The 21,999-nt window shown below is 45.2% G+C and overlaps 2 protein-coding genes across 5 annotated transcripts in view; one reads left to right on the top strand and one right to left on the bottom strand.

Moving 5' to 3' along the window:
• gabrb3 (gamma-aminobutyric acid type A receptor subunit beta3) overlaps window positions 1–21,999 on the bottom strand; it is a 74,308-nt gene that overhangs the window by 49,809 nt on the left and 2,500 nt on the right. For all 4 annotated transcript variants that reach the window (XR_003751693.1, XM_029000917.1, XM_029000919.1 and 1 more), the window contains one exon: window positions 1,172–1,219. Coding sequence is in view for 1 of the 4 variants with exons in the window: in XM_029000918.1 (XP_028856751.1) it covers window positions 1,172–1,219 (48 nt within the window). In the remaining 3 variants the exon portion in view is untranslated. Of the gene's footprint in view, window positions 1–1,171; window positions 1,220–21,999 lie in introns of those variants that run through there.
• gabra5 (gamma-aminobutyric acid type A receptor subunit alpha5) overlaps window positions 2,168–21,999 on the top strand; it is a 29,304-nt gene continuing 9,472 nt past the window's right edge. Inside the window, exons 1-6 of the mRNA XM_029000923.1 lie at window positions 2,168–2,434; window positions 2,860–2,947; window positions 3,032–3,156; window positions 4,212–4,279; window positions 4,462–4,682; window positions 12,708–12,790. Of these exons, the coding sequence (XP_028856756.1) occupies window positions 2,862–2,947; window positions 3,032–3,156; window positions 4,212–4,279; window positions 4,462–4,682; window positions 12,708–12,790 (583 nt within the window). The 5' untranslated portion in view covers window positions 2,168–2,434; window positions 2,860–2,861. The remainder of the gene's footprint in view (window positions 2,435–2,859; window positions 2,948–3,031; window positions 3,157–4,211; window positions 4,280–4,461; window positions 4,683–12,707; window positions 12,791–21,999) is intronic.

Raw genomic sequence — 21,999 nt, forward strand, 5'->3', positions numbered from 1 at the left:
ACACTTAGTAGGATTAAATACCCCGGTACTTCAGCACTGGGGTTCAGAGCGATGCTGATGTGCTCTGGCGTATTACTGCAGTTATACCCCGGTTTAATACTGATTTACGTGCTTTCTTTCTGCTTGTGATCCTGCCGTTCTTCAGCAACGAGCTTGTGAGAAGGTTACATGCTTCGGCCTCCTCCCACCGTCTAAAGGCTCGTACACGTGGCGAATCGGCGGCGGAGCTGTCCGTAGGTGCGAGTGTGTGATGAACTGGCGGGCAAAGGACCGTTAAAACGCTATATTTTAAAGGCGAAGGACATCTGGGGACGGGGGAGCGTCATGTCATGTGTGATCCATGCTCTAATACACATTGATCCGTGGAGGGCTAGAAGATGAATGAAAGCATGGAATAATCCCAAAATATTGGAATTCAAATGAACAGGAGCAATAAATGATATCATTTACCAGCTAGCTGGAATTCTGTTGCTGAAATGTTGAGGTTTGCCATTTCTGATTTTCATTTTGATATTTGAATCCCTAATCCACAGAGCAATGCTCAACACCGCAGAATAACGCTCCCAACCATTAAGGAAAAGGAGGACAAGTGAGATGCTTCACTCTCAGCCATACACCGAGCAGCGTGGCCCACCCGCCTCACGGCCAGGCCGCAAGTACAAAATCAATCGGGCCCCTCCTCGTTTGCTCGAAACGGGTCCATTAATAAGCGATGGCCGTCCAGCACGGCAACGCGGTGACCCTGGTGAAGAGTGACATCTACTCCTACCTTAACTTTATGCCGTAGAGCACAGGGTGGTGGTTGCCCAGCCATGCAGTCCCTCCACATAAATGAATTTTAGGAGGTAAGATAAGTAAGACTAAGAATGAGGGTTATTTCGGCATGCGAATGAATTTGAAACAGTTCGGGGTTTTTTTTCGTAATGCGTGCGTGGATACGATCTTTTATTGAAAATGTATTACCAGTGCTGTTCATCTGAGACATACCAGTTCTCCTTCTTTTGCCTCATGAAATCACTTCTACCTTCCCAGTGTGAGCAGACACAGACACGCAGACGAGTGAACAGAGTGGATATTGGGCGGTGTGAATAATGCACGGCTGGGATTCCCGGCCTCGAATTCAGACCGAAACAAGCGCACGGAGCACCATTTGGCAGACTCCTCTTCTTACCTTGTGTCGTAGACGGCAAACAGTTTCTTGTTCCCATCAACTGCATTCCTGTAAAACACAAACGCATTAATCATGGAACGAACGTGAAACACGTTTCTGCCAATCTCGGTTAACAATAATCTCTGACGAAACTTCCACTAAAGTAATTACGTTACAGGTTAATGCACGCGTCACATCTATTACAGGCACCTTGTACAGTAACTGATGGGAGGTGGTAGTGGCCTGGCGGGTAACACACTCGCCTATGAACCAGAAGACCCAGGTTCAAACCCCGCTTACTACCATCGTGTCCCTGAGCAAGACACTTAACCCTAAATTGCTCCGGGGGGGGGGGGGGGACTGTCCCTGTAACTACTGATTGTAAGTTGCTCTGGATAAGGGCGTCTGGTAAATGCTGTGAATAAACTGAACTGAAAGTGAACTTTTCTTTTCTTTTTGCATTCGATCTGGCCGAAAAACGCTCAACATCAGATCAGAACATGAAAGTAACAGGCTCATGCTGATCGGCCGGGGACAATCCTCCTGTTGTCCCTCCGACGTTCCGAGCGCACACCCCCACGGAACCGGGCCTCAGGTGCTGGCTCAGTTGTGGATGGGGGTTGGGTCGGGGAGGGTCACATCTGTTCTTTCTCTGAACTCCCAGACGGCCTCTCCACATCCACACCACCGCCTCCCGCGCTTCAGATAACACCCTTATCCATAAAAATGTCCAGCTATTTCTTTTTTTTTTCTTTTAATGAACGCCACGTCCTACTGCAAACCCACAGATTTCCCTTTCGTAGCCGCAGCACATTTTATCGGCCTTTATTTCCCCTGGTAATTTTAATCTTCTGGAAAATGATGATTCTTGCTGTTATGCCTCAAGTGCAGGAAGTGGGGCGGAGTTAGAGCGCCCTCTCACGGCCAAACCGCGCAGAGCCGGAATAAAACTTCCAACTAACGCCGAGTTGCGCGGTTTTTATTAATAAAGTAAAAAAAAAAAAAAAACGTGTAAACCTGCAGAACACCCTCGTGGGTCGTGTTCGGAAGTAGCCCCGACGACGGGAGGGAGGACGACATTAGCCGCCTCCCCGCGCCCCCACCCCCGAACCCGGGCGGGCAGGGATGTCGGGAGATCCTCCACATCCCCCGTCAGTCACGGCGAGAGAAGAGGAGGAGGAGGAGGAGGAGGCGAGGAAGGCGCGATCGGCTGAACGTGCGTATTTTAGACCCCGCGGCGGAGATCGGGAAACTGCGGACTTCTCGCCACTTCTCGCCGGGCAGGTACAGCTCGTCCGGTCGCGAAAGCTTTTTACTGCAGCCGTGTAGCTCGGACACGACGTTGAGAGTTGGTCTTTCGTGGCGTTTTATTCGATGTGATTTTCCGGCTTGTAAACGCCGAGCACGATCGTGAAGGTGGTACAGTGTCCCAAACAAACAAAGCCACCATGAATAAGCGTAATAATGGCAGTAGTAATATTAGTGGCGGCAGGGTGGTCTGTTACTTCAGCCCAGCCTACGAGTGTGTAGCGTAGAAGTCAACCAGGTCCCAACTCAGGGGTCCAGCAGGCTAAAGTGAAGGATGAGGGACGGAGATGAATACGAAGCGGTGCGCAGTGGCAGCGAAGATGCAGCAGATTCCACAACGTGTGCTATTATTTATTCATCATCATCATCATCATTATTATTATTATTATTATTATTATTAGGAATGGGCTATGGAAAACGCTGCATCCTCAAAATGAAGGGGTTGTGGTGGGCCGCCCTCATTGTTGGGAGTCTCTGCTGGCAAGAGAGGTTTGTTCTATTTTAATATGCATGTTATATTTTTTAGATAGATAGATAGACAGATAGTAATTTTAACACTTTTCCCATCATCAGCTTCTCTCAGGCTACATCGGCAACTCCTAAAGAGTCAGAACTCAACGACAACATCACCATATTCACCCGGATCCTGGACGGACTACTGGACGGCTACGACAATCGGCTCCGCCCTGGACTGGGAGGTAAAAGGCATTACCATGGCAACGTCTGCCCTGAAAGCCTACTTCTGCAGCGCAGCCTAATTTTCTTATTTTTTCTTTTACATTTTTTTTTTTGCTGCATTATTTAACATCATTGTGTGTATTTGAACGAATGACGTCCCCTCCTGGGGTCGGAAGGAGACGACTTCCTTGGCGCGTCGGCGCATGAGGCGAGAGGAGAGGCGCCGCGAGTGAGTGGGACGCTGGAGGAGAGCAGGCTGTTCTGCCGGATCGCGCCGCTTCTGAGCCCGTAGAGAGATGCGCCCGGCGGGGGCGCGACCTTCACGCGCCCCTCCCTGCTCTCAGTACAGGAGCGGGTTCATTGTTCTGGACGGTTCCGGCCTGTTCGTGTGCAAGCCGGAGCGCGGCCGTCTCCGGGTTGACCTGAACCCTTGTAAGGTGTTCATGGTTTCAGGGATCAGCTGGGATTGTTATGTTGCGGGTTCTTCACAAGTTTAGTGATAGTAATTTGCATAATTTTTCTGTTGGTACATGTTGAAGTGGACCCCACGGACCCCAAAGCCACACAAAGGTTAAGATCTGTTAGGAGTATCGGAAATGTCAGCATTAGCGCCCCCAGCACTATAATTGTGATTACATTTCTCAAATAATTACTGGCAAGTGGCCTGATTTCATGTCATTTAATACTGAAGGCCGGTGCTGAATGGAATTTTCACCATGTGACCCCAGTTGCCAGGCCAATTGCAGGTCCCATAATGCCATGCATATTCACAACAGCTCGAGAGTTTAAACACAGGCAGTGAAACGCTGTCAGAAAGTATTGCCAGAAAGTACAGTCCTTTGATATATCTTACAGCTTTTTCGAAATTGAGAATGTAATTCCATCTCGTTCTTTTAACTGGTTTTCTGGGCCATCGCTAATGGCTGGAAATGTTGGGATAATTCAAGAGGAGCATCAGGAATATTAATAGGATGTAGGCTAAAGGAGCCCAGAACCGGTAGTGATGTAGCAGGGACTGTAAAATCCGCTCTGTGCTGCCATGTCTGTGACACACACTGTGCCTGACCTTCCACAGAGAAAGTGACAGAGATCAAGACGAACATCTTTGTCACCAGCTTCGGCCCAGTCTCTGACACAGAGATGGTAAGTCTGTCGTATATAAAACCGCTTCTCCCTCTGATGCCTGCTGGCTTTAGTTGAGGACTGAATTTGATTGGAGGGTAGCCCAGTGTTGTGTGATAGTCATTTTTGGGGAAAACAACAGCCTATTTACCCATAAATCAAAAATGGTATTGATGGCGCATGTAATGCACTCTGCCGCCCAGGAGTACACCATCGACGTGTTCTTTCGGCAAAGCTGGAAGGACGAGCGCTTGCGCTTCAAGGGACCCATGGACAAGCTCCCCCTCAACAACCTGCTGGCCAGCAACATCTGGACACCGGACACGTTCTTCCTGAATGGGAAGAAATCCATCGCCCACAACATGACCACGCCCAACAAGCTGCTGCGCCTGCAGGATGACGGCACGCTGCTTTACACCATGAGGTGGGTGTGGTCACTGCACACAGCCGCAGCCAAAGTGGAGTGTGCGTGTCTATATAAATATATTTAATAATATATAATGGCTACACATCCTAGTATTAAACTAATATTAAATGCTTTACATATTATGTTAAATAAGATAAATAAGAAAGGGTGGTAGTAGCCTAGTGGGTAAAACACTCGCCTATGAACCAGAAGACCCGGGTTCAAATCCCACTTACTACCACTGTGTCCCTGAGCAAGACACTTAACCCTAAGTTGCTCCAGGGAAACTGTCCCTGTAACTACTGATTGTAAGTCGCTCTGGATAAGGGCGTCTGATAAATGCTGTAAATGTAAATAAAAATTAACATAGAAAGTCAATTTCACAAAGAAGTTGCCGGGTTCCTCGTTAATTTCCCTCACAACAAGCGATTTATTGCTGGACTTGACCATTTAGCACAGTACAGTATAAGAAATGCACAGCGCACGATACGGTGACACACAACTAGACGTGTCCTCTGCGTTTAACTCATTACTCTTAGCTGTCACAGGCGCCCGGGGAGCAGTGTGTGGGGACGGCACCTTGATCAAGGGGACCTCACTGACACCTTGGCGGTTCTTTGAGTCCGCTTCTTTAACCGCTAGGCCACCAGTGCCCCAGAAATGATGGAACCGATTTTAGGACAATCAAAACAGGTACAATGCCAGGTACAATTACATAATATGCAAAACTGACAAAACTTGAATAAAAAAAAAAAAGAACTGTACTAAAACGCTGGGTCATTTTAAACAGAGAAATATCAAAGCTTTCAGCCCATATAAAACATTAAGGCGCATGTTAAGTGCTCGATGATTGCCCTACATTAGGAAGGCAGCGCCGCAGCATTGTACCGGCCCAGCCTGGCGCTCTACATCCGGCTCCGGGACAGGGGCTGTCTCGCGAAGAGACCCCGTCCACTCCCTCAGCCCCGAATGCCCTGACGCTTATTACAGAGTGGTGAGCCGGCCTGGTGAGCCGGTCCGCGCGGGTCACCCTGCAAAGACACTGCGAGGTGAAGGGATCCCCGGGGGCTGGAAGACATTATTCCATGTTTGCCCGGCAGCCATGCAGAGTCTCATCTGCCGCTTCTTCGTGCTGCATGTGGGTCAAAGGGAGCCAAAGCGGGGAATCCTTTGTGCCGGTTTTGGCTGTGACCCAGTGAGGCAGGCTCCTGAAAAAGCATCTCTTGATGTAGAGATGGAGCCTGTGTGTGTGTGTGTGTGTGTGTGTTTTGTGCCCCTACATGAGCTTTTCCCTCTCCATGGATTGTGTGCTCCATTAACCACACTAGTGCAGAGCAAGATAGAACACGCAAACACACACACACACACACACACACACACACAAACCAGACTAGCATAGAGCTACCAGCTGTACTGCTTTTATTCGTTATTTTCATGTTTATGTAGCATTTGGATGGAGTTATTATGAAGAGCATAATACAGTATAGTAATATGCAATAGTTTTATTTGTGCATAATGAACTGTAAACATGACCTGTAAGTTATGAGCCCTTTATATCTAAAGAAATAGTAGCAGAATTCCACAATATAGAATTAGAACAGAATGTAAAAAAAGATGGAAATAATGTCCACAATGTAAAAAAAGATGGAGAAGAATAAATAAGAATAAATAATACAACGAAGGATCAGACCTCTTAATTCACAGGACGAACATGAGTCCTCAACAAAGAAGCAAACGCATGAAGCACCACCAAATCGAAAGACAGTTTTTACTTTCACCATTCAATCTTCCAAGATCTTGCATGGATGTAATGACAAGACAAAACAACCTGAAGAATCCTTTGGTGAAGTGTGCAAAGTGAGGGTGCATGATGGGAAGGCCAGAGATTCAAAAGCTGAGGTTGCAGGAGCAAATTTAATATCAGGTAGTAACTGATTCCACAGGCAGGACGCAGCAATTGCAAATTGCTCAAAGATCAAGGGGTTCGCTGAAGATGAGTATTATGGGACCTGTCCATTTAAAGCCTTAAAAACCATCAACAAAATGTTAAAGTGTTTATTAAAATGTACCAGCAAGCAGAAAATTAATTTAATCTGAAGTATCGACATGTTTAATTATGTGTCGAAAACAGACATTCATGTTCTAAGTTGTGTTTGTTGGGATTCAGTTCCTTGTTTGGAGCTGTTCAGGTGAACCTCTACAGTAAGAAACCCTTCAATGTGGTCTCTGAAACCTATTATGCAGTACCACATCCACTGGGAGATTTCCATTCACATTTATGGAATTTGTCCAGAGCAACTTGCAACGTGCTTTCATGTTACCTTCAATGAAGTCATCAGGTCCGGCTCACTATCACTCGAACCATAGCATTCACTCAAACTATCACTCAAACAATATCATATGAGAAAATATGAACATAGAAAGTCAAAAGAGGTTAATTTCCCTTTAAACAAGTGATAAACCATAAACACAATCATTTTATTCACTCGCTTGTAGTTCTTTCTTACAAAAAAAGATATTTATTAGTAAGACCTCAATGCCCCAAAAGACACGTTGATCAGTTATCTATATGCTGATACGCTCATTTTTATCAGGCAGGACCACAGCACCAGCCCTCCTCGAGAGTTTGCTGAAATGTCTTTCTTTCTCACATTTGCCTGTAAAGAGTACAGATTCCTTCTTGACAGTCATCTGAAGTAATAAAAAGTATTGTGAAAACGAATTTTTTTATTGAGGTTAGAAGGAGTTCATGAGTAATTCATCCCGTAAATTCATCAAATTAGTGAACTCAGCTCACACTTCGCATAGAGGCTATTTTACCATTGCATTCTGATTAAATAATGTGTTCACAGCACAAAATAACGAATGGACATGTCCACTGGACTCGTTTTTTTTCCTGGTCTTAATTGAACCGTAATGGCCAGCTGATCCTGAGGCTTCGAATCTCGCATTGAGAGGGGGAGTCAAGTTGATGAAAACCATGTGACAGCAGTTGCAGTTTGTATTGTGCAATTTATGGGGTGGTAGTAGCCTAGTGGGTAACACACTCGCCTATGAACCAGAAGACCCAGGTTCAAATCCCACTTACTACCATTGTGTCCCTGAGCAAGACACTTAACCCTTAGTTGCTATAAGGGGGGACTGTCCCTGTAACTACTGATTGTAAGTCGCTCTGGATAAGGGCGTCTGACAAATGCTGTAAATGTAAATCCAATACTACAAAATATCAGGGTCAGTTAAAGTATGCTAGTTGTATAAAATCTAGTCTAAATATGATTTTCTAAGCTGTATTCCTACTTTGTAGAGCGATGGTTTGATGGACTGGTCTGTGTATTGAACGTTTGTACCTCATGTGACCAGCAGGCCTATTTTTAACATGTGACGTCTCAGTTTCACCACCAACTTGATCAAGGTGGCGTCCCTATACACTGCTCTACACAGTTGCCTGGAAGGCCTTGTTGTTTCACGAAGCCTCGTCCGGCCATCACTAATTTATGGTAATGTACACAATTGGACAAGAGAAACTGGTTTCTGTAACAACGTCCTTTGAGATTCTTTTTGAAGCGAATTCCTCTTTCCACTGTGCTGTGAGCCGGGAAGAAATGATTGAGGTGTTTTGTTGGGTGCAGGCCTCTCAGTTTTGTCTACAGTTGCTCTGGGCCACAGAATGAGGACATAATGGCTTCATTTCTCACTTTCTAAATCCGTGGCTGCAGCAACCTGTTTTATTTAAACCTCAAAGGAGGTTATGATGGGAAATTAGAGACAGACTGAACTGAGCCATAAATTAACCGTGTAACAAAATGTGTTAAAATGTGACTACACCTAATGCTTCAGGGAATTTGAAGAAATCAAATCTGTACAAAACAAAGTACATGAAATACTGTAGTACTGATCACTGCATGAAAATAATACTGTTGACAATCTGGTATGCCATTTCAGTAGTGGCCTAGCGATTAAGGAAGCGGCCCTGGAATCAGAAGGTTGCCAGTTCGAATCCCAAGCCGCCAAGATGCCACTGAGCAAAAGCACCGTCCCCACACACTGCTCCCCGGGCGCCTGTCATGGCTGCCCACTGCTCATTCAGGGTGATGGTTAAATACAGTGGACACATTTCGTCACCGTGTGCTGTGCTGCAGTGTCTCACAATCCCTTCACTTACACTTTCACATTCAACAAAGAAATCTGCTGTAGGTGACACACAGTATGCAGTGGTGGCAGTGGTGGCCTAGCGGTTAAGGAAGCGGCCCCGTAATCAGAAGGTTGCCGGTTCGAATCCTGATCTGTCAAGGTGCCACTGAGGTGCCACTGAGCAAAGCACCGTCCCCACACACACTGCTCCCCGGGCGCCTGTCATGGCTGCCCACTGCTCACTCAGGGTGATGGGTTAAATGCAGAGGAAAAATTTCACTGTGTGCACCGTGTGCTGTGCTGCTGTGTATCACATGTGACAATCACTACACTTTTTTTTTTTTTTTTTTTTTCAAATGCACAGTGAATTGACAACCTTCGGTCATGAAGGACTGTTCTCTTAGAATGTGGTTTTCTGAATGGTCTTTTTCTGAAGTGTACATTGATTGTAAGGCTACACTAATTTCTGAAACATTACCTGTAACAAGGTTTGTTTTGTGTAGAAAACTACCTCTGGAGAGTGGGCACAGTTCTGTCTGTTTTTATGAAGGATGTAGTAACAACTTCAGTCCTGCTAGATGGCGCCTTAGGACAACAAAAACACTGTTCAGCGTACATTACATGTGATCGAAATTAAATTAAATTTATGCAGACTGTTTTGAGGCATTTAAGTTGAGATATTTTGTATGGGTGCCATTAAAGATGTTAAAGTATAAATTTGAAATATCCCTTTCACATCTGATAATAATATAATAATAATACCATTATTGGATCATGTGCTCATGGCCTGGAAAGCCATTGGGGTATCATCGCACAGGTTTATATCCTAGGGGCAGTGGACTTAGCGGGTACGGAAATGGATCCGTAATCAGAAGGTTAGTGATTCCAATCACGACCCTGGACACTGAGGTGTAAGTGAGCAAAGCACGGTCCCCGCACACTGCTCCCTGGGTGCCTTTCATGGCTGCCCACTGCTCACCAAAGGTGAAGGTTAAAAGCAGAGGACACGTTTCTTTGTGTGTCACTGTGCACTGTGCTGTGTTGTGCAATCACTTCACTTTCATGTCCATATCTTTTTCATGTCCTGTGACTTCCACACTTAGATGAGAAATCCCTTATTTAAAATTTGATACTAGATGTGTTGTGCATCCAAAAATTCTTAGTAGTACAGCCGCATCATTAGAAAACTGTCAAATGTAGATTCTTAATGCACTGTCAGGGTAAAATGGATCCCACGCTGCCAAATGATTTTTAAATTGTAAATGCTGTTATGTTCATGAACCATATAACTAACATGTTGGATCACAAAAGCTTGCAATGCATGATGGGATTACTTCTGCAAGTAAAAATATCTTCCTAATAGGGATGGAAAAGCTGAGACCAAAAAAAGGAGTCCATGTTTGAACAACACATTAAACATGAATATTATGGTCAAATATTCTATATATAAATGATAAACGTTGTAAATGTTAATATTCTGGGTGACTGTTTCTTATGGTGCAAACCAATATTACTGAAAATATTACTGATGTTCTATAACAAAATTTGTATAAATAAATGTCCAACATATAATCTGTGGACTGACCTTCAAAGACCATTTTGGATGTGTCGGGATGGGCTGCACCTGGAGACACACCTGGGACCTATCGGGATGGCGGATAAAAGGCGCTGTGGAGCAGCCCATCGCCGGCTGCGACATTTTTGTGAAACCTGCAACGTATGTGTAGTGTGTAGTGTTGTTTTTCAGTTTGTTTAAGTCCTCCCCTTTTTCCCCGGTTTTCGGCCCTCGTGCCGGGTTTTGTTTCACGTTATTGTAAATGAATCGTTGTTTCCCAGAATGTCCCGCCTCTGCGCTTCCGTCCCCCGTCAGCTCGCGGACGTGACAGGGTGCCGCAGCCCTAACCGAAAGTGCAGCAGGAAAAGGCAGAGAAGAACCACGCAGACGAACCCAGCCAGGTGAGAACGGGCGCCAGCGGGGGGCGCTGGAGGATCGGCCGTGGGGTCGGGCAGTTCTTGCCCATGGGAGCCGAACGCACCCTGGCTTAAGGCTGTAAGCAGGGTGTACGACCCACGGTACTTCCGGTGGGTTGACACGGACGACGACGAGAGCGAGTATGACGTGAGTTGGTGGGTGGTCGGGGCCAAGATGGCACCGCCCATCGCGCCCTACCGCGATCGTCGCGAGGTCTGTGGCGACACACGTGACTTCCTGGGGTGCGGTGACAACGAGAGCCGGACAGCGAGGAGGAAGATGGTGGAAGAGGGCAACGGGAAATGCCGAGACTGCCTCCCGAGGAATCGGCCTCTCCAGCTCCGGTCACCGACACGCCTTACCTCTACCCGTACGTTCCCCAGCAGAACGGCAGCGCAGCACCAGAGGACATCTAGCATCCTCCACGCCACACGCCCAAGATGGGTTATTGGGATTTCCTGGAGAGACTGACTGAGGGCAGAGTTCGATTGGCCAGCGATCGAACCCTGCCCCCCCACCACACCCAGCACCAGCCAGGATCCTGTGCAGGAAGACCCAGCACTGGCGGGTGGTGAGAGGGTCGCACCTTCCGGGATCCTGGCTTCTGCCCCTGAGGAGGTCCCGGAGAGCCCAGAGAGGGAACAAGACGACCCTCTCTTCTGTCTGTCGGTGTGTGTGTGTGTGTGTGTGTGTGTGCATGTCTCTTGTGTCCATATGTCGCCCCCACTTCCCGTCTTTGTGTCCACAAGATGGCGACCAAGCAGCAGAGCAGAACCCCAGGGAGGAAGTTCCTCACCCGACTGCGCCAGTCCAGGACGAGGTGGACGAGCTCCCAAAATCCCCTTTTGTCCAGCTAGTGGGGGTGCTGCCCCAAAAACATAGCAGTGCATAGGCCTTGGTCTGCCTACAGAGGGGTGAAGCGCCATGGAGCCCCCTGGATGGCATGAGGATCATGAGGACCGGCCAGAAAAGGGCCTGCTTGTCCCATGGGATGGCCGAATGGTCCGGCGAAGCCCCCACACTGGCACCAGGGCACGTGCCCAGAAGGCACCACCCAGGGGTGCAGTAAACGGCTGCCGGAGGGTCCGGGACCGCCTCCCTGCGCGGGGCAGGGAATGACGTGAGGGGACGTGGGCCCGCACGTACCCGGAAGGGTCGGCCCTGACTTTTATGTGCAGGTTGGAGGGACCGAGGCCACCATGTGGGACCACGTCTGGGAGCCAGCAAGAGGGTCCGGGTCCTCCAGTGGGAGGACACAGCAGGGCAGGAGCCCTGTGGTTGCCGCCGCCCGCCCTGCCTCCTCCTCTGATGGTACTTCTGGGGCTCCGTGGACGTAGCGCGTGGAGGGAGGGGCTCTGTCAGGATTGGCTGCACCTGGAGTCACACCTGGGACCTATCGGGATGGCGGATAAAAGGCGCTGTGGAGCAGCGATATTTTTGTGGACCCTGCAACGTATGTGTTGTTTTTCAGTTTGTTTAAGTCCTCCAATTTTTATCCCCGGTTTTCGGCCCTCGTGCCTGGTTTTGTTAAATAAATCATTCTTTCCCAGAATGTCCCGCCTCTGCGCGTCCGTCCCCCATCAGCTCGCGGACGTGACAGGATGATAGCATGTGGTGGCGCCCTCGCTTTAGGTCTTGGATTGGTTGCCATGAAACCCAGAATGGGCGCCCACACAGAGACTGTTTCATTTACAGACTGGGATTACCCTGCTTTCTGAAAAAGGATTAAGCGGTGCAGCTGTAGCAGGGCAGGGACCGCGGTGACGGGGACAACGCAGATGATAATGAAGTCGGTCAGCGCAGCTATTGACGAGTGCGCCTGCTTTCCTGGCAGTGGAAACCGTATCTGTTCCACGTGAATCGCATCTCGGCCGGACGCGCTGATAGCGATGGTGCTGAATGTGTTCTGCCGCTTACAGATTATATTGTAATTCTTTCAGATTAACCATATCAGCAGAGTGCCCCATGCAGCTGGAGGATTTCCCAATGGATGCCCATGCCTGCCCACTCAAGTTTGGAAGCTGTGAGTTTGCTCTATCACATTCAAAGCCACTTACAGTCAGAAGCTCACACCCAAGCAAAATGGGGGTCAGAATGGGGGTGGGTGTGCTGTACATTCGGACATAAATCCACAGTAACCATAGTAAGTCATCACCCTTGGCCACACGCTTGGTTCTGAAATCACTACAGATCGTCAGCATGTTGTACAAATACAATTATGATAATGTAAGGTTTGATGATAAAAATCACTTGCAGGACTGTGTTATTTACGAGGGGTGACCACTCCTGCTACAGCGGGACGTTATTCGATCCAAGGGCTTGTCCACTTTAAATTCAAGCATCCCAGATAAAACCACGACCTAAACTGTTTTGGAAATTGGAGTAAGATTGTGTCTGCTCTGATAAACAGCCTCGGTCCATGTGAGATTAAGAATGTTGACGAAGCTACCCCTGCATGGAGATGAGGAGTAGTCCCTGAAAATTCGGTTTGGACAGAACAGTAGGACATTTCTGCGCAGCTGTCCTGGTTTTTGGCTCTGAGGTTCAAGCTCTTACACACTTTTGGGTCACTTTTTCTCTTTTTCCTGTTCAGTCAGCTGCCAGGTAGCAGGGTAGAATTTTATTCCGAGCATCTGGACCCCGGTGGCCCTTCAACATCAACAATGCCTTAGTTATCGCAGGCCCGAGGAACAGATGGGTGAAGCCGGCAGATAGCAGCAGAAGGAGCATACTTCAGAGTGTCAGGGAGCAGACGTGTTTCCAGTGATGGTTTCTGCATGATTAAGCCATCGCTCAAGATGACAGACCGGCAGCGGGGAAGTGGGGGGGGGGGGGTGGTGGTGGTTGGGTTCCTGAAGAAAGTAGAAGAAACGCAATTCCGCTGCTGAAGAGAGAAGCGGAGGACGCACTTACTCGCCTTTCCCTAGTCAGGACTTGTATTTGGGTATTTTCCCTGTTCATTAGGCCACCATTATTCCTTACTTTTATGGTCATGGTAGATATATTGTTACCCTCTAGGCTACATTTTAAAATATTAACACTTTTGGTCAAGCTTTCTTTTGATTGCAGTCTTGACATTATTGTAGTGGGGAACCATTTTGTCAGACCTGTAAAGTCACAGTTCAAACCCTGCATGGTACCGTAACATCCCCAGGCAAGACACACGCACCCTGCCTCTGTATACGGTCTGATACAATGTGACAGCAGAAGGAAAATAAGGTTGAATTAGTCATTGTTATTTGTGGGATTATGAAAGAAAAGATTATTTTGATTTAAAGCAGCGTGCCACCGGTGTTCAGGATCAGGACTTGGCCTCACTTCTCTCCCAGGAAGATTAAACCATTAGGGACGGGCATCCTGGGAACAGTCTGACACTTCAGACCTGTCAACCTCCTGCCGTCGACAGAGGATTAAGATTAAGATTATCACCAGAGAGCTCGCTCTGTAACCCTGGGGTTATTTCAGGACTGGACTGGACGGGGGGGGACCTTCTTCTGTCTTCGTCCCCAGTTACCCCATTCAAGGCCCTTCCAGAAACAATGTGGAAGTACTGTCCAATCAGCTCTCTATTCTGGGATTTGGGCGACTACCTGAATAGGAATAGGCACTACTCACAGGGATTTTAGGGACCTTGTGTGTGAGTTAAAGCCCCAGAAAGATTTTTTTCTCTTCTAACCTGAGCTGTGTCTCATGACCTGGCAGCCTGGCAGGTTACAGCACCATATAGCAGTGATGTCAGATTCTGGTGCCGAGAATTTAATGTTTGAAGCCTTCTACTTCTCCTTTCTAGTTCTAGTTCTCTCAGCAGTGTCTCTGGCAGACATAATGTGAGTCCGGGCAAGGCTGCCGGGACCTTCGGTGTGTCACCACAACCTCAAATGAACGTATTCGCCAAGTCTTACTCTCAGTATGATCAGTATACATGACGGCTTTATCACCACATCCATCTGGAGGTGTGGACTATTTTGTTACAGCAGGCTCTGCGTAAGGTGAAGAAAATACTCTCTGTGTGTCAGCATCTGAACTGTTTCCCATATGTTATTTTTGATGGTGATTTATATGTCTGTGTATCAGTTAATCCTGTAGTTGCAATTTTTGCATTTACATTTTGTCTCAATCTGTTTTTTCCAAAAATATTCTCATTAGCAAATGACGCAACACTAATGCAAAAGTTACGCACCCCGGAAGTTATGGACACTGCGTTCATATATCAAATATTGTACATTGCGCATAACATTTGATACATGAACACAGTGTCCATTATCCATTACATAAACACATCACAGTGAATAACATTGCTCATTATGACAGGCAGTAATAAATGTTTCTACCGCAAATGTTTTCTGGTGTGTAACTTCCCGTGTGGTTGCAAAGGCAGGAAGCTGCGCACACCGGGAATGAGGCTCAATACTGTAAGCAAGTGAAGTCACTAAGCAAGTGATGCTTGAAAACATTTATTAAGGCCTAATAACGAGCAACCTTATTCACTGTGATGTTAGGGTTCCTAAACCTGGAAAAGTCCTGGAAAAGTCATGGAAATTCTTCTGTGAAAATGTGTAAGAACACCGTGATGAGTTTTGTAAGGGATAATGGACACTGTGTTCATATATCAAGTATTACACGAATACGATATTTGATATACGAACCTCCAGGGTGCGGAACTTCCGCTATGTGTTTTGCATTCGTCTTGCGCAATTTGCATTTGTGCTGACTCTTCTAGGCCCCCATAGGCCACAGCAAACAAGTCTACAGTTGAAAAACAATATTGTAATGCTGCTCAGAGAACAACAGGAGATCAGAACATTCATTGTTCAATTAACGCCTTAGGTAAATCAATATTGTATAAATATGTGATTTTGAACTCTTAATCTCACGTTTTTTTGCAATAATCATCAAATTCAAGGGCAGTTGACAAATATGACTTGCCTAAAATATTCACACCAAAAAATTGATCTTTCAAGTGTCTTTATCAACTCATTTTGCTAGTGTGAAAGGTGTGTGAACCCTTAAGTTAATGACCTCAGAAAAGTTTACTGGAAGTATTAGCAAACCTGGAGGACTGATAAGAAAATTTGGAGTTGTGGACCAGAGAAACTTTTTGAGTTTGCTCTACACCATAAGAATACATTTTCGAGGCATACATTGCCCAAAACAGCTTTTACAGGATCTACAATCAACAGTCTTCTGTCAAACACTCTACAAACGGAGAAGCAAATGGAACTTTTATTTTGATGTCCAGTCAAAAATGACCACAAGAGTGTCTATGGCAGGACACCATGAAGGAAGCTGCTGCATGTTTTGTGGACTGATGAGAACTAAGACATCTGTAAAAACAGCACTGTAAGCATATATGGTGTGTGTGTGTGTGTGTGTGTGTGTGTGTGTGTGTGTGTGTGTGTGTGTGTGTGTGTGTGTGTATATATATATATATATATATATATATATATATATATATATATATGCTGGGTTGTGTGTATACCCCAGACGTAACACAGATTATGTCTGGTTAAATTGTCGTATTACAAACTAACAAACAGCCTGGAAGCAGAGGCTGAAAACAACGTTTTCCTGATTAAATAAAAGCCACGATCTTACAAGGGATGAGGCACTCACTGCAAAACTACCTCTTACCATTCAAAAAGGGAAGGCCATTTGTGCTATGTCAGTTGCAAATAATGCCATAAAATAAAATGTACAGTCCCTTGTGCATTTTCAAAAATGTATTTGCAATCTCTTGCAATCAACCACAGTCATTTGAAACTGCAGTGTACAAATTATTATGCCAGATATATATTGCCACATATATTACCAAAATGTTCAATACAGAGCAAAGAAAAAAAACCAAACAAACCAAAAAACAACACACGTTATCGACTAGTTAACACTTCCAAGGATGCAATGGTCACTATAATGCAACATAATGAAACCAATTCCTGTGAAATAATTTGCTGAAACAGCAAGCATTCTGAAACATGGCATTCATCTTGAATGGGCATGGGCGCCTCACCAAGGTTATTATAGTTAACGAAAATGAACGAAAAAACTAAAACTAGGATTGAAAAAGCATTTTCGTGTATACAAAACGAACTAATATTATAGCAAAAACGTCCTTCGTTTTCGTCTTTGGGTTGAAATAAATCTATTTACTTCACGCTGCCAGTTTTAAGCCAGGTTTTTGACCAGTATGGCAACACGTGGTCTGTGACGTCACGTGTCCATAGTCTGTCCGTGACGCCGCCGGCTAGCGTGATGCCTGCAGCGAAAGTCAGAAGAAAGCGGAAGAAAGTCCTATTTGGGATTTCTTTGATTATGACAGTGGCAAAAATAAAAGTAAGTGCCTTGTTGTAGAAGCAGGTGATACAATATGTGGAATACTACTCAAGGGGAAAAAACCCATGAATCTGAAAGTCCATTTGAAACGCTCACACAAAAAGGTGAACCAAGAGTACCTGAACAAGCTAGCCTCTCGCCCGCCCTCCCCCGAAAGAGAAGCGGTAGCCAGGCCAGGTAACATGGGAAAGGAACGTGATACGACAGCATCCATAATGGACCAAGTAGCTGCTGGCTAGTAAATACGCAGGAACACCACAAACGAGAAGAAGCATTGGTAAATATGTTTATTAAGACTGGAATGTCTACACGACTGTGTGACTCGATTACCTTCAAAAAGTTCACCACTTCACTCGAACCAAAATTCAAAACACCCGGAGCTGCAAGAGTCAATAACCTCATCGGAGCTAAGATGGATAAGGCTATTCTGGTGATTTTGATTCACGCACCTGACAAATATCCTAATTTACAAAAAAAAACCTAAAACTAACACTGTAACTAATAAAAACTAAACTAAAACTAAGCAATTTCAAAATATCAAAATATCAAAAACTAGTAAATCTGCCTCTAAAAACTAATTAAAACTAACTGAATTTGAAAAAAATCTAAACAAAATAAAAACTAAAACTAATAAAAATCCAAAACTATTATAACTGTGCGGCTCACACCTACCTGTATATGTGCTCATTTTTACAGTGTTGTCACTTTTGATTTATCTTCTAGAAGACCCTGTGCAGCATTCGGGCTTGTTACACATGTGATATGTACATGTTACATCTTTTGTAGGTCTGATTAGCACATTTGTGCTATATCCAGTACTGTGGGCATGAATTATGGACTGTGAGTTGCAGAATGTGCCTTGTGGCATCTTACTGTTCCAGCTGGTCTCGTTTCTCATGCTGCCATATGAACATTGTCATCCAAGAGAGTAAAAGACGAAAGAACAAAGTGATCTGGTCCTTAGAAAATGTGCAAAATTGTCCGACAGAGCACAATTATGACTTTTCAGGATGAGTGAGGGCTCCAGATTTCTTTTGGAGAAAGATAAATGCATGTTGGATCTCTTAATGTGATAGCAGCATAAATCTGAAATCATAAGACACTTCCACTTCCTCAAAAATCGGTCGTATTATCCATGCCGTCATGGGTTTCCTTATTCTTTTCTGCACTCCTAACCATACCCCACCTGGCTCTTGTCCGGGTTTCTCCCTCCTGCTGTCTTGCACTGGAGCTGGCCATGATGCTGGTTCTGGAGTAGCAGATCAGCTCTGTTCTAGGTGTGGGGCACCTTTTGCTCTCGGGTGAAAGGTCAGGTTTGCTGTTTCCCTCTCCCGAACTAAAGAAATATTACAAGAGCGGGAGGGAGTGCAATACCATGAGATGTTGCCGATTTTGTTCAGCACACCCAGTACCTATATCTCACCACGTAGCATGAACTTGGGTCTATTTTAATTACTATTACATAAAAGCAGCCTTTCGAGGCTGATCTCCTGTCATGATCTCCACCGAGTAATTCCGAAGTTCTCGTTGGAGCCGGCAGCACTGTAAGCTATGTGGTATAAGGAGATATATAACGTGACATGACTGTTGTGTATATAAGCAGTGGAGCCTAATCCTCACTTCCTGGTCAGGCAACGCCGGATAAGGGAACAAACACCCTGCAGCGTCACCTGCTTCTACGGTGGAGGTTTTACGAAACAGAAATCAAATAATGACCATACAGCTACAGTAATATACAGACATGTGAATTCCTTTTTTTTGTGGGCCTGCTCAGTGTCTGCACATTTAGACATTGTTTTCACGAGAGCAAACGGCTTTGGCCCCAGACTTAGTCTCGCTCCTGCCTGGAATGGAGGATTTCCCTCAAAGATTACACAGCCCCTAGATTAGGATGATGCAATTGCACTGAAATCTCTGTGATTTCCTCATTGCTCCGTCCTCGGGGGCGTTTGATAAGCCCGGGCTCTTTCTTCCTGGAACGTGACATCAGTACATTCATCTGCTCTCTAAGGTCTCCAGACGCTGACCATTGACCCACTCTCAGAAAACATGAAATGATTACTTTAATCTAATCACTTATTCTCCGGGAATATTATTTTTACCCTGGAACTACAAATATTCTGTTGTAATCTGGGCCCAAGACTAGTGGCAGATTATGAGATTTCTAACCCAGTTATCTCTCACACACAGATGAATTATGGGAATGCCTGTACACACTCTCTAAATTGCTCCAAGTTTGAGGCCAGGAATCCGCTCACACAGAAAATAAACGCTCAGTGTACATTGATGCCCATTGATTGCAGCGGTTTGTGCAGCAGAATTAGAAAGAGCTTGGTGAAGACCGGAGAGCGTAATCCTCATTAAAGCCTGGAGGGTTTTAAGGGCAGGTTTGAAACAGACATGAGAGGGTGTACAACAGACAAAGACGAATGTAATGGGATGCAAGTTCTTTTTTTTTTTTAAGTGAAGTGCACCAAAAAGAAATGCCAATTACGCTAGATGAATCCCTGTGTCAGGATCTAAGAAATGAGCAATTATATCTAAACAAAGGCCCTCTAATCACTTCTCACTGGTTCCTCACAGTTAGTGCTGAAAATGATTCAAAAATCTCAGTACAGATGAAATAGGACCTTCAGTTCTATAACGTTCAGTAATCTCTGAAATTTAACAAACTAACCCTGACATGAATTAACAACCAAAGCAGTAAGAGAACAGGTATGTGGCAAATACAACATGAAATGCAAATATACATAAAACAACTGCTTGAATGGTCAAAATGAATAGATAAAATACATAGACAGTATTTTATGTCTATTTGAAAAAAAGGTCCAACATAGATGTGTAGATCCAATTTTTTCATTCCAACCTTATGGGCTGTCAATTTGCCACCTGCATCATTGTCAACAATCACTCAAATTAATGAATCACTTGAACCTCATTAAAAGTGTTTGGAAGGAAGACCAGTCCAGAACCACAGTTGGACCCCTGGAGTAGATGGTTGTAGCTGAGGGCAGACAGGTTGCCTAGCCACACGCTTGATGCTCCCCACCAAGATGAGCTCAAATATGCAGCAGTAGAAGTTCACTAAGGTCCATGAGAAAGAGTCGATGATCTGTCCTTGGCCAGAGCCTATGGGGCCATGTTAGGGTTAGGGCCAAATATCTATCCTTTTACCTGCCGTTGGGTCGGGTCGAGCTTGCACTGTAAAATACCAACAATATATAAAGTATCAATCCTTTGCATATGATTCGCATGTTGAAAATTTATTTTATTAAGTGTAAATTTTTTATAATGACATGTTTTCGATTGGCAAATCTCGGCCATCGTTGTCAGGTTATGCATTGTAATTATTTCCTTTCCCTGGTTGGGCCCGATTCTGTTGTCCTGACTGGTCTCCATAAATGAGCCACTGATGCAGAGAGTCATGATTGCCAGGTAGCTTCATTTAGTCAGCTATCAGTTGAAAAAGTGACAGACAGGAGCTCTTCTAAGCCACAGGTTTAGGACGTTGACTTGTTGATGTGTGAATATGCCAAAAGTTACTTCTCTCACTCTCTCATTTTTTAAAGGAGTGTTCGGTACGGTTGGACCTGCTCTTTTTAAATGTCATCTGGCACCAACTCACTACAATCCAATTAGAGCCACTCACAGCCACCACCCCCGTTTAACAGCGAGGCGAGGCTGTCTGCTGCCTCAATCTTCCCCCTCCTCGCAAGTCCAGGGCAATAAATCAAACTCCTGCTTTTCCCCGCACTGCTGGAATGAAAAATCGGCCGCTATTTTTAGTCTGCAACGCCCACCACTTGGGGACAGGTCTTCTGATGTGAAGTGATTGAGGGGACTCATCTGGTGAAGGCAGTGATTGTGAGAGGCAGTTAATGCATATTTAGAGTGTTAAAGAGTGGGATCTGTGGAGATTGTCAACCATGGTGCTTCTTGCTCTCGTTATTAGAACCTACACAACACAGCAGAATGGAATTAGAATCACTGTCATTAATTATTAAAACAGTCATTGGAAGTTCCTATAGGAACCATTGATGGTGTTGAGTTTCAGAAATATCATCATCAAGATGAACAATAGATACCAAAGGACAAAACATGAGCACTAAATCCTTTGATTTGATTGTTCTGCAGGCCAAGTATAACCGACATGAATATTCTCAGAACAATTACAGAATTGATTTGGCCAGCCTGCCTGCTTTCATATTAATCTGTTCAGGGCTGAACGAAGAAGCATGAAGAACAAAGGTACAATTCAGGGTTCTGTTTCACATCACAGAGAGGTCAGGGAACAGGAGCAAAGTGAAATGTGCACAGATTTGTCACTGCTAGCGCACCAAAACACGTAGTAATCTGTATGCATTTGCAATTTGTTATTCATTTGTTATTGAAAAATCAATCATACATATACAGTACAGGTCAAAATTTTGGACACACCTTCTCATTCAATGTGTTTTCTTTATTTTCATGACCATTTACATTGGTAGATTCTGAAGGCATCAAAACTATGAATGAACACATGTGGAGTTATGTAGTTAACAAAAAGTGGAGACCTGACCTCCACAGTCACCGGACATGAACCAAATCAAGATGGTTTGGGGTGAGCTGGACCGCAGAGGGGCCAACAAGTGCTAAACACCTCTGGGAACTCCTTCAAGACTGTTGGAAAAGCATTTCAGGTGACGACCTCTTGAATGTGCAAAGCAGTAATCAGAGTAAAGGGCGGCTACATTGAAGAAAACGTGTTTTCAGTTATTTCACCTTTTTTTGTTAAGTAAATAACTCCACATGTGTTAATAGATTTGATGCCTTCAGTGAGAACCTACCAATGTAAATGGTCATGAAAATAAAGAAAACACATTATAGCCAGCCCACTGCAGGGCGCACGTACAAACACATACA

Source organism: Denticeps clupeoides, chromosome 13, assembly GCF_900700375.1.
Source record: "Denticeps clupeoides chromosome 13, fDenClu1.1, whole genome shotgun sequence".
NCBI classification, from domain to species: domain Eukaryota; kingdom Metazoa; phylum Chordata; class Actinopteri; order Clupeiformes; family Denticipitidae; genus Denticeps; species Denticeps clupeoides.